General features: G+C 35.8%; 1 protein-coding gene across 1 annotated transcript; it reads right to left on the bottom strand.

Moving 5' to 3' along the window:
- Positions 1-3,108: 3,108 nt before the first annotated feature.
- Positions 3,109-5,939, bottom strand: LOC131021620 (mitogen-activated protein kinase 7-like). Its single transcript, XM_057950878.1, has 3 exons — positions 5,294-5,939; positions 4,740-5,166; positions 3,109-4,216 (listed from the first exon to the last, which is right to left on the bottom strand). The coding sequence occupies exons 2-3, from the start codon at positions 5,160-5,162 to the stop codon at positions 3,527-3,529; spliced, it is 1,113 nt and encodes a 370-aa protein (XP_057806861.1). The 5' UTR covers positions 5,163-5,166; positions 5,294-5,939; the 3' UTR covers positions 3,109-3,526.
- Positions 5,940-12,876: the final 6,937 nt, after the last annotated feature.

Here is a 12,876-nt window from a genome sequence, read left to right as displayed (position 1 = left end):
GCTTTTGCATCCTCTAAGCGTACGAACTTCCCAGTTCTACATATCAATTCGTCGAATTCTTGGGATGGTTTTCACTACGGAATGAAAGAAAAGACTGTTTCTTAAATACAACATATTTTCACTAGGGAATGCGTGTATAACCATGAGTGTAACTTAATGTATTTAGATTAAATAGATTCATGAATGTTTAATTAAACAAATTCATGGTAACTAATTAGTTATTATCATGCATTTATCAATTCATTGTGTATGATTTGGGTTCAATCTTGTAATGATATAAGATGAACTACCTTCAAAAGCATAATCTGAAGGTGAAGAGGTGTTGTGATGAATCGACGAAGCGTTAACTTCCAAGGATCTTCAAATCTCCATGAGAAATCGGCAAAACAAGCCTGATTGGTTCCTCCTCAGAGAGTTTCTGACACTTAAGTCAACAATGCAATAGAATGTTTTTGGGAGAAAATCTAAGAGAAAACTTAGATAATTCTTTAAATGATAAAGTGTTTGCGTACTGTACGCATGAGCTCGAATAGAGGTATTTATAGGTGTAATGAAGTACCTTGGGAGTAAAATAGTATTTTCACATAGGACATTTTCTTCCCAATACTGTAGCAAATAATAACATAGTTGTAAAAGTAACTGAGGAAAATCACGAGGGATTATAAGGAATCTTTCGCACACTTCTTCTGACGCCCGGGGATGAAGTGCGGAGTGATCGCCGGTGCAAAAAGAGGCACGGACAAGAAGCGGCTCCGATTAAGACTTCCAAGCGGAGGGGTGCACGGATGAACCGGAACACACCCGAACGAGAGGGATTATGAGAATATGCGTATGAGACTGCATATTCGAGGAGAGCTTAAATGATTTGATAGGTGCTACTCATATCAACAATGTGCTTCTTCTTTTCTAGTGCCCACATGGAAGAAACTCTAAGGTTAAGCGTGCTTGGCTTGGAGCGATTTCAGGATGGGTGACCCTCTGGGGAGTTTCTCGAGGAGCGTGCAAGTGACGAAAAAATACGCTAGAAAAGACTCGTGTTGATCTGTGAGGACAGCCGTTAAGTCTGGAGCTGGGTTGTTACACTTTTGAAGATAGACTTCTCAGCATAGGATTTGCCATCTCAGGTCAAGATAGGGACTTTAGACTAAGAGGCTTCTGAAATACATAACCTATCTATCAAGGGATTTTGATAATAAGTGGCTCCCGAAGCGGTGCTAGGTCCTATAGAGAGATTTGATACATAGTGTTTCTGAGAGTTAGCATTATTCAGTATCACATTGTATCTAATTCAACACAACTATAAGCAGATACGCAAAATGAAGTACTGAAAGAGACAACAACTCTTCACAACTTTTTACATTTTATTGCAGTTGGAGACTCAACATCAGAGAACTTTTAAGTGTATTATAAAAGTTAATGATAAAATTCATCTACATTTTAATTTCAAATGACATCATATAACTGTAGATTCATATTGTAAGAAGTTACTTTTAATATTCATAATCTTAGTATTTTATGAACTGTTAATTTATAATATTGACGCGACACACACACACCTATGGCTGATATTTACTTAGAGGGCGAATTTTTTTTATCAGGGTTCGAATTCTGGAGGGAGCGAAAATTTTACCAATTTTTTTAATATCGTTATTCGTCAGTATATACTGCCTTATTCAACACTATATACTGTCTTACTCATTGTACTCATGATCTCATGAAAAATAGCAGTGGAGTGCACCCCTATATATATTAGATTCAATAGAAATAGTCCCTTATATATAGAAAGGAGACGCAATCTGGTTCGTTAGATCAATCTTCATCAAAGGCTGAGATTAGAAGTTAATATAATTAAAATTGGTAAGATTCATAATATCCCTAAAATTACTCACTTCCCATTCTCTCTCCCTCATCTCTCTCTCTCTCCCGTCCCCTCTCTCATCTCTCTCTCTCTCTCTCTTTCTCTCTCTTCAAGTTCATAACTACAAGTTGCTTCTGCGACTACTGTATCTACAAGTTCGACGGCTGCGTTCAATAACAGAAAATTAAAAGTTCATTGGACTATATCTACAAGTTCAATAAAATTAAATACAAGTTCATAACTACAAGTTTCTCCGACGATTGTATTTACAAGTTCGACGGCTGCGTTCAATAACAGAAAACTAAAAGTTCATTGGACTATATCTACAAGTTCAATAAAATTAAATACATGTTCATAACTACAAGTTATGAACTACAAGTTCGACGGCTGCCGTTCCGATGAGAGAGCGAGGGATATGGAGTCGGTGTCAGTGAACCTGGGTGGCGGTGTCAGTGAACCTAAAGGCGGTCGAAGGCGGCGGTGGTGGTGGGGGTGAATCGGGGCTGGAGAACAGAGAGAGCACGGAGGGAGGCGGCGGCGGTCGCCGTCGTCCAGGAAGGAGGCAGCGCCACGTAGGGCGGCGCCAATGCCTAGATCTGAGAGAAGTCGGGATGTAGGGCTAGGGCTCCAGTTGGCGGCAGCAAGGGCGACGGTCGAGCGTGACTAACGGCGCGAGAAAGAGGGGAGATCCAGTTGGAGCAAGAAGGAGGGCGTCGAGCGTGCGGCGGTGGGCTCGCCTGCCGCTGCTTCGCCGGAAATTTGAAAGGGAGAAGGGGCGGCAGGTTCAGTGTGTGTGTGTTCTATGTGTGAGAGACGAGAGAGAGAGAGGAAAAAAGGGACGAGAGAGAGAGAAAGATGAGAGAGGAAAAAGGGAAGTGAGAAATTTTAGGGATACTATAATCTTACCAATTTTATTGTCAGAAATTATTATATTAATTATATTAACTTCTAATCTCAACCCTTGATTAAGATTGATCTAACGAATCAAATTGCGTGTCCTTTCTCCATCTAACTTTGTATTTCCATTGAATTTTCCCCTATATATAAATATATATGAGAATCGTCTAAAAAGTTACTTTTATTATTTTATTGGAATCAATGATTTTTTGCATTAGCCATGTTCGAATCGAAGAAATTTATTAATTTATAGTCGTGAAATATTATTTTAAAGTGATTTTATTGTGTACATAGTAGATCAATATTTACATAAAATAAAACTACAATCCAGGCTTGAACCCAAGAGAAGAAGATGAACTATAAAATCGATCACTTTACCGTGCTCTGCGCACTAGTATGCTATATATATTATTCCAGACCTCAATCTTGAAAGACTACAAACCGCCGTAGTATAGAACTCATAATCCTCAAGCAGCAGCTATAAGAAATATGCTATAGCAATGGCCTGACAAACATTCTCAAACCAAAAAACTAATTACAAAACAAATTACATATCATGAACTATATCTGTCTCATGAAAATATCTTAGATTAACGATTCAATTATAACCCACAAGCTCCTGCATCCATCTTTTTCGGAACCTTTAAAGCCAACACCAATGAATACAACTCCTCTTCTCAGCAGACAAGAAATTGATTCCTCTTTTGCTGTTCTTCGTCGTTTCTTCGTCTGCGTCACCTTCTTCTGCAAGCAGAATGTTTTTCTGAAACCTTAATATACTGCACTGGCATAGGCAGCTTCAGGGTGGTAATAGAGCATCTCTCTCAACATCATCTCCCTAATAACTGGTTCCCCGATATTCTCATCTATATCGACATTGATCTTATACTGGGCCGGAGGGTTGCAGCTCGGGTCGTACAAACTTGCAATGTAAGGGTGGCAGAGCGCCTCTGCAACAGTAATTCTTTTGGTAGGATCGAATACAAGCATCCTCTCCAACAAATCTATCACCAAAGGGTCCGCATGCGGATATAAAGAAGAAAAGTGCACTCTTCCAGGAAAGTTGAGTGACTGCACATATTTCCTCGCCTTTGCATTGTCTATAAACTTGAGATCAGCTTCAGGTTGGCTGCCAAGAACACTGATAATAAGTCTGAGTTGACTGAGGCTATCAGTACCCGGAAAGATTGGTTTCCGGCCAAGAATTTCTGCTAAGATGCATCCCACGGACCAGATATCAATGGAGGTTCCATAGTTGTCACAGGAAAGCAGCAGCTCTGGTGCACGGTACCATCTCGTGACTACATATTCAGTCATGAACTGCCCGTTGTCTCTGCTAGTACGTGCAAGTCCAAAATCACATATTTTTAGCTGACAGTCTGCATTGACGAGGAGGTTCCCGGGTTTCAGGTCCCGGTGAAGAATGTTTGCAGAATGTAGATATTTTAACCCCCTAAGCAGCTGCAATCAATCATATTATTGTAAGTATTATTGCATCTATGTATGAATGTAACTAGAATACATTATTTGGAAAGGATGCTGCTGTCTCTGAGCAAATACAGTTTACTGATAGCAATATATTGAAGGGGAAAACTGTGAAAACAAAGACAAATACAAGGAAATCACATTGGTTAAAGTTAGAAAATCTACTACTTTACCGCTACTTCATCTGGTTAATGCACAGCGAGTATGTTGGCAACTCAATCTAGTAATGCAGCTTATGAATCATCAATCATGTATAAAAGAATCCAAACAGATGGAGTATATTATTGCTTTTTGCGGCAAAAATGCATCCATCACATACCAACACAATACTCTTTCTTTCGTTTACAGTTGCACCTGTCACAACCACAACTAAATAGATAACCAATGCACAAATCAAAACATACTCATCTCATCATCCTTGAAAACTCATTGCAAGTCAAATCAATACAAATGCTAACAGCAGAGCAGAGCAGGGCAGCCAAATGTGAAGAAGAATCACCTGAAAGATGAAGAACTTGCAATGGTCATTCGACAAAGGCTGTGAGGACTTGATAATCTGATGAAGATCGGTGTCCATCAACTCATACACCAAATAAACATCCTTAAAACCCCTCCAGTTACTGGGCATCATCACATCCTTGAGGGCGATGACGTTCTCATGCTTGATGCATCGCAGCAGCATCAGCTCTCGCAAAGTCCTCAGTGCATCAACGCGATTCCCAAAAACATTGTTGATCTTCTTGATCGCCACCCTCTCGTTCGTGTCCCTATTTATCGATGAACAAACTACCCCATACGCCCCTCTGCCTATGCCCTTGATGGGAATGTATTTGGTGTCGATTTCGAACAACGTATGCCACATTGTGTAGTAATGTTTTCCTATTGGCCTAAATCCATTTGGGGGCTCCACGGGGGTCGCCATTTCACTGTGGGGATTTTCCATACACATCAATCTCAAATTATACAAATAAACCCTAATCTACACGATCACAAATTCATGAATCACTACTAACAAAAGAGAATGATTTTATAAAAGGGATTAAAATGGAATACCTCTGTCTGGTATTGATTGGAATCTTCACTTTCCTTTCCCTTCAATCTTCCACCTTGATCATTTCTTGGAAAAGCGATCGCTCCAGTTGAGGAGTAAAGCCAAAGCTTCAAAATTCCGCCGCCACTTTTCCAGTAGACTCCACCGATTAACAGGAATCCGAAGCTAATTAATCTTAAATTAAACCCTCTTTGCCGATTGTGGGCGACCAAACAGTAGTAGTAAATAAAGTATTGCAATTATCGGTGGAAGAAAGAAGATGGATCATGAGTGTAGATTTGTTGAGATGATGTGTGAGAAGGGACAAAGGGAAGGATATAATCAAGCGTGGTAGATGACGATCTTCTCCACAACGCACAAGCATGACAGCTACGCCTCTCTCTCTCTCTCTCTCTCTCTGAATCTTGTGCAAGTACAACGCAAGAATCGTAGGCAATTTGGCAATTTAAGTTTCCTATATTTGTTGAATTGAATAGATAAATAGAAAAGGAAGTTTCTTGTTTGGGGATATGCCCCAGCAAGATGCGAGTTTTGGTGGTGGTGAAATGGAGTGTTCTTGGCGTGAATGGTTCAACTTTGAAAATTGAAAGTTTTGAGAAAAGAGGTGAAATTGGAGCACGTCCCACGTGGATAGATATGACATGCAGGCCGGCGGCTATTAATTTTGCTAATTGCTACTATATCATTAACTAGTGCACAACCCGTCGAAATTCGACGGGAAATTATTTTAACTTATTATATAAATTATTTTTAAATTTATTTAATTTAAGATAATATGGTTGAAATTATATTAATTTGAATCATATTCCTCAATTAAATGTTAACCTTTTGTTAGAATGATAAATATTCTTTTTATGTAGATTTTTATTTAATAATATTTTGAAAAATGTATCAATATTGAAAATTTTATTTCATCTGAGTATCATCTCGTCTGAACCTTGTAGGATCATATCATAATCTAAATTTCGGAAGACGACAACTAACGTTTGAACATCAGACTTTTGAGTATCATCTCGTCTAGACCTTAAAATACAAAAAATGAACTTTTATGCGTCAAGTTTTTTTAACATCACTATCTGGAGCTTTAAAAATCAAAGTTGACTTGTGAGATTGTATGATTTGGAGCTTCTAACATCATAACTAACTTGTAAACATCATTTTATATGGAACTTGAAAAAATATTGACAAACTTTTATGCATTATTAGTACTAAATATTATAATTGGGTTCCAAGAATCATCTTGTTTGGAGTTAAAAAAAAAAAAATTTAACTTGTGAGTATCATCTCATTTAAACTTTGAATAACCACAATTAAGTTACAAGAATTATCTTGTGTGTAGCTTTAAAGATCATTATCATCTTTAGCTTGTAAGATCATAACTAACTTCTAAACATCATCTTGTATGCAGCTTGAAAAATCTTGACAATTTTTTGTGCATTATTTCATGTGGAGCTTGAAATATCATAATTGAGTTTCGAGCATCATTTGGTTTGAAATTTGAAAGAATAAAATGGACTCATGAACATTAATTATCTTCAAATCTTGAGTTTCGAGCATCATTCCGTCTGAAAATTGAAAGAATAAAATTGACTAGTGAACATTATCTTGTTTGAAGTTTGAAAGACCATAACTAAGTTTTGAAAATAATCTCGTGTGTAGCTTAAGAAAGTTGACACGAGATTCAAATTGTATTAATTTATTTAGTAATTTAATTGATAAATTTTCATAAAAAAATCTATGTTGAATCCAAATTTTATACAAAATATATTATTTTATAATCAAATTAAATTGAAGAAATAATTTACTTAATCAAGCCAATTTATTTTTTCAAATTAAATTAATTAGACCATGTATTTAATTAAATAAATTTTGTCAAATTAAATTGATAAAACAATTGAAATTGTATTAGTCTCAATCATTCCGCCAATTAAATGTAAATTTTTAATTTGGAGAGCAAGAGCTTATTCTTGTGAAATGAGGTAATTTATATGAATTCTTCACTCGATTGAGATTATTATAAATTTGATACATGATTAAAGATTTCTAATATATTTTAACATCATATCCTCTATTGTTCTTTATCTAAATTCTTCATTTATGCATTACTAATTTCATAATTTATCTATTATTATTATTATTATTATTATTATTATTATTATTATTATTATTATTATTATTATTATTATTATTATTATTATTATTATTATTATTATTATTCTTGTTGTTGTTGTTGTTGTTGTTGTAGTAATGGACGAATAGAAACAAATAAAGTTTGCAGAAATGAAAAATATATTTTTCTTCCCTATATAAATAAAATGTATGGATTTATTTTATCAAAAATAAAAAAAAATTAATTATTTTGATAGACATAAAATAAGATTTTGTTTTAAAGTAATCAGTTTATAGAATTTGTGCCTTATTATGCAAACATGTAAATCAATGACCGGACCCGTTTATAATTTACATATACGTGCATGTCTCAATTCAAACTTAATTTAAAATTAATTTTATTGAAAATTAAGAATATAAATATTATATATATATATATATATATATATATATTCATATAATATAATATATTGCAACATATACATATAATATGTACGCTTTAAGAAATATAAAATTAATAACAAATATACATCTAATCACTAACATTCAATTAAAATAATTAATCGTATATAGATTATAATTTTTTTCTTATCAAACATGTAAATCTAATTTTTATCTAGAAAAAATAAATAATAAAATTTATTAATTTAGATTATATGTAATGTTAATATTATTATTATTATATATATATATATATATATTATGATTAATGAATCTTTATATAGAATGTAATAGTTAATTAATTAATAAATGATGAAGATTATATATGGTAAATTTTGAAATGGTGAGATTTTAGATATGCCACATAGGTTAAGGCTTAATCCTATTATATAATAGATTGGCGTCGGTAATCGGTATTCTAAAAATAACAATTGAGTTTCAATCGTTTGTTGTCGAATCCGGATGACCATTCGGATTTCATATTAATTTTTGAGTTAATAGCCGAAAAGTACGCGAACTATTTTTAAATTTGCATATTGTACATGACCTTAAAAATTAGTCCCATAATACATCACCTTTCAATTTGATTGCAAATTGCACATGCGTTGACCACCACCTTGAGCGGTGCTGACGTGGCTATTGGATTTTGTTGATGTGGATGATTTTCCGATGTAGAAATACGATGTCGTTTTGTTGTTACATTACAACATCCAAAACGACGTTGTTTCGTGAGTATAATTAAAAAAAATAAAAAAATAAAAAGAAGAAATTTGGGTCTTTTTCTCCCGCCGACTCGCCGACGTGCCGAGATCCATCCGCCTTCATCTTCCATCTCCGACTCGCCAAGATCCATCCGCCGCCTCACCGCCATCCTCCATCCTCCATCTCCGCTTTCCCTGAACAATGGCTTACCAATTTGTGCATTAGGGCTTTCATGAGATTTGGAACTGTAACATACGCACAATTAATCCCGGTGAGGTTGCGCCTGCCTCCGACGCCACTCACACTTCGAGGCATGTCTCCGCCCCTAGACACCTAAGAACTCACACACACAACGCACCACCTCAGGCCGCCGTTTAAATTAGCCAAACAACACAGCCACCAGCCATGTCTTTGCCCCTAGATCCCCAATCCAGACGTCACCCCTTCAATTCCGGTGACCGCGGTCTGTGGCTTCACACCTCGAGGCATGTCTCCGCACCTAGATCCCCAATCCAGGCACTATCACCGGGAGAAAAGAGGCGGCACGGTGGCTGCGGTCATCGAAGTTGGGGCTAGGGTCTTGCAGGCAGCAGCGTTGTTTATGTGTGTCACCGAGAGAGAAGAGAGGGAGATGAGGCGGCGGCTTGGTGGCTGGGGCCATCGGAGGATTAAGGCATGCTAATTAGGGGGACCGATTGTGTTAAATTGATAATTTTAACTAGAAGTAAAAAAACGACGTCGTTTTTTACAGTTGTATAGTCCACGTGTAAAAATAGCCACGTCATATGCCATGTAATTGCCACATAATCACCGGTCAAACGTAAACCTAATCGGAAAAGTCGCCGTGTGCAATTTGCAATCAAATTGAAAGGTGATGTATTATGGAGCTAATTTTTAAGGTCATGTGCAATATGCAAATTTAAAAATAGTTCGTGTATTTTTCGGCTATTAACCCTTAATTTTTTACCTAATTCCATTTCAACCATATTATGCAAAAATTCGAATCCAAAAATTCAAAATGTTTTGAATGAAAATCGATCCGAATTGAAAACAATTCTAATTTAACAACACAAAATAAGATCTGTTCATCCTTTAAATGAGTTATGTCGTTCCACCCCAAATCATACCTTTCTTCTTCGTTTCTCCATTTCCTCCCCAAACCTTAATCAATGGATGAATCTTGTCATTCTTCGCAAATCTAGAACGAAAGCGAGGATCAGACTCTAAATCCGTACTCTGATTTATGCGAGGAGGATACAGTAGTCCCCAAGACACAATTTGATCCAAGTGAAGGTGGCGCAACCGTCGCCGCGGGTTTGGGCTCTCCACCGCCGATTGCTCCGTTTCTGAGTCGGCTTCTGCCCACTTAATTTCAGTCCTCCCACTTTCGACAAGCCGATGAATCTGCTCGACCCACCCACATGCGGTCAGTTACGCCCATGGTAGCTTTGGATGCACCGCCACCGGCCTCTGCATTTGTGCGTCAGCCGTCTCACTTTCGGCCCTCTCACTTTCAGTCATCTTACTTTATGGCGTTTTCCAACGGTGGGGTGCGCCCTGATTGGCCCTTTACTTTCGACCACTCTTAATCTTCATGGTTAGATCTATTTGGGGAAGAAGTGGTGACCTGCGGCTCATGGGCATCTCCTCGTGAAATGCTTAGATTACTCTTTGCATTGTCAACTGAGAGTATATATGGTCTAGCATTGTCTTGTTGTATCGAAGGTCCTTGGGCTCTGTACTTGGCCATTTAGCCTTGATAGTGGGATCACCTGCTAATAGCTAAATGATGATGATACTTTCTGATAGCATACATAATAAAGCACAATGAATGCAGTAGATTACCTTTGATATTATGTAGTCCTTATTTACCTCTTTAGTGATTGACTGGATGGGTTTGGTCTCCATAGTCCCTTTCATTATGTTTTTAGAGTTTATCTTTGTCGGTTCTTGTTTAGTGAATGGGAAAATATCACATTTCCCATCAAATAACACTGCCCCTTCACTTGAAAAGTGAGGTCTTCCCACCACTCACATAAACATAACATTTGTTATGAACCCCTTAGATTGGCATGACCTATGTTGTTCAACCTCATCTGGTAATAAGTAGTATCGGTCTGTGGTTTTGGTCATGAAAAACCATTTTTCGTTTATGTGTATGACATTTTTCATATTCTGATATGGAATTGTTTCACCTTCAAGTGACAATTGACTCAATGCAAATCTCATCCTGACCACACTTGTTTTCCTCAGAAAGTGTTGGCTTGATGGCATTTGAGTGAGGCTTGAGCAATTTTTGTTTAATCCATCTGACCACAGTTGTTTTAACTTACATGTAACTTCGGTGCCATTTTTCTTATGGTGGATCTTTCAAGCACATATAAGGTTCTTACCTTGTCTGCATCAACTTTGAGTTTATTTTTTTGTGTGATTCCTTACTTTTTATTCTTAAAATAGATTGGAATACCAAGTGATAACTGAAACTTGATTTCTCTCTATATGCTTCTAATTGTTCTTCTTGTTAATCCATACTTCTCTGCGGCTTCTCTTTGAGCCCCTCGTCTAATCTCTTTATTAGGTTGTTGTTATTTCAATAGGAATTGTGCAAGGTAAATTTTTTTTGCAACATGTTGAAAAAGCTGGAAGATGTTACTGTTTTATCGAAAGATAAAACTTCTTTTTTTTTTGGTAATGAATGCAGTGGTGAATGGAGGTGTTAGGCTTTTTGTTGTAATGAAGAAAACCGTGTAGTTGTACTTAAAAGAATCTTTTTAATTTCAGCCACCAAAAGTTTGGTAAAAATGTAAAATTTAGTCATTTCCCTTCATTATCGACTTGCGTACAATTCATTTCCAATATTGAATTTGTTAATTAGAGTACGGTGCGTGTCCCTCATTTCACTTTTTAATCTGTAAATATTTTGATGTTTTTAATTAATTATTCTCATTTTTAATTAATAAAAAAATGTTAAATTGTTAAAGAAATTTTGTTTTAATTAAGTTATCAATTAAGTAACATTAATTAACACAATATATCATTACTTGTGGGCCCATTTCTCTACTACTAATACACTTTATAATTTTTTCTTAAAATCCATGTCGTCCCCTACTAGGAACTTATTTGAGGGACGGATGGAGTAATAATTTCTGAACGGAATGTTAATGGCCGTTGCATAGCTGGATGAAATTGCATACTAATCGAGGGTGTTAAATGCCATGAACGTTGTCATAAGGTTATCTTTTCCCTAAGGGGGACAACCTTGGGGTTGTGTTTGGTATTTAACCCTAGATAATTATGATCGAATTAAGGTCCTAATTAACAAATCATTACTTATAATCAACCAAGATGAGAGTCTAGGGTTAGAATTTAGAAATATTAAGTATTTAAGAACTAAACTATATATATTTATATATAATATTACAATATTGTTTATATTATTTCAAATTTTTTCGGATTTTAAAAGTATCAATCCGATCACATTCGAAAATTCGAAACTTTCTTAAAAATCATTCTGATCCTATCTAAAAATACGAAAAATCAGAATCAAAATTCCAATTTTGATTTGATTCAGACCGAGTATTCAGATTTCAGGTATTTTGCTTACCTTTACTAACAAGTAAAAGTGTTTTTCCTCTCCCCTCTCTTTCTTCCCCAATTTAACTTTCTCTGTAGCCATTTTTCTTCATTCCTTCTGGCTTCCTCCCTATTAAGTATGCCCTAAAAGATTCAAATGGGTTTAATTATTATTCAATAGCTAGTGATTATCTCAATTTGTTCGTGCCTCTGTTTTTAACTTGTTTTTTATTTTTTATAATTGGAGTTGGAAATGTTACGAACACTAAATTATTCCCCCGATGAAATAGCCAAGTATCTAATTTATTTTTCTTTTTCTTTCCTTATAGTTGTTGAACTTCTAAATAATTGGACTTTGATATAAGCGGTGTCACTTTTCTATTTTCTTTGTTACCAATGATAAAAGTTTGAGGAAGAATTTATCTCACGGCTCCTCCCATTAAGAAACAGAAGAAAAATCTTTTAGTTGTGTGTAGTTACAAATAAATTTGGATTATCATTTTAATTGCCACGTGTTAGGCCTAAACTTCCATCACCAGCGCTAGTCAAGCACCAACCTTATTTATTACTCCAGGTTAAGCTGCATAAACTCAATTGACCAAAATTTTGCGGGGAATAAAAAACAGCGGAAAGGATAGAAAAGAGAAACTATCGAATAAATGTCGGCTCCATTTCGTCCCCACAATTTTGAAGGTAATATATTATAAATTGAAAAGGGTGAAATCCACTCTTATATTTTTTGTAAGCAATTTCCTAAATA

This window comes from Salvia miltiorrhiza, chromosome 4 (genome assembly GCF_028751815.1).
Source record: "Salvia miltiorrhiza cultivar Shanhuang (shh) chromosome 4, IMPLAD_Smil_shh, whole genome shotgun sequence".
NCBI lineage: Eukaryota > Viridiplantae > Streptophyta > Magnoliopsida > Lamiales > Lamiaceae > Salvia > Salvia miltiorrhiza.
Note: the sequence above shows the minus strand (reverse complement) of the source record. Positions and strands in the feature narration are given on the sequence as shown.

Bases quoted from the DNA above. Each gene is read 5' to 3' on its own strand.
- LOC131021620 (XM_057950878.1), bottom strand. From the start codon at position 5,162: ATGGCGACCCCCGTGGAGCCCCCAAATGGATTTAGGCCAATAGGAAAA. The intron at 4,217-4,739 runs GTGATTCTTCTT...GATTGATTGCAG, and splicing joins GCAAGTTCTTCATCTTTCAG to CTGCTTAGGGGGTTAAAATA.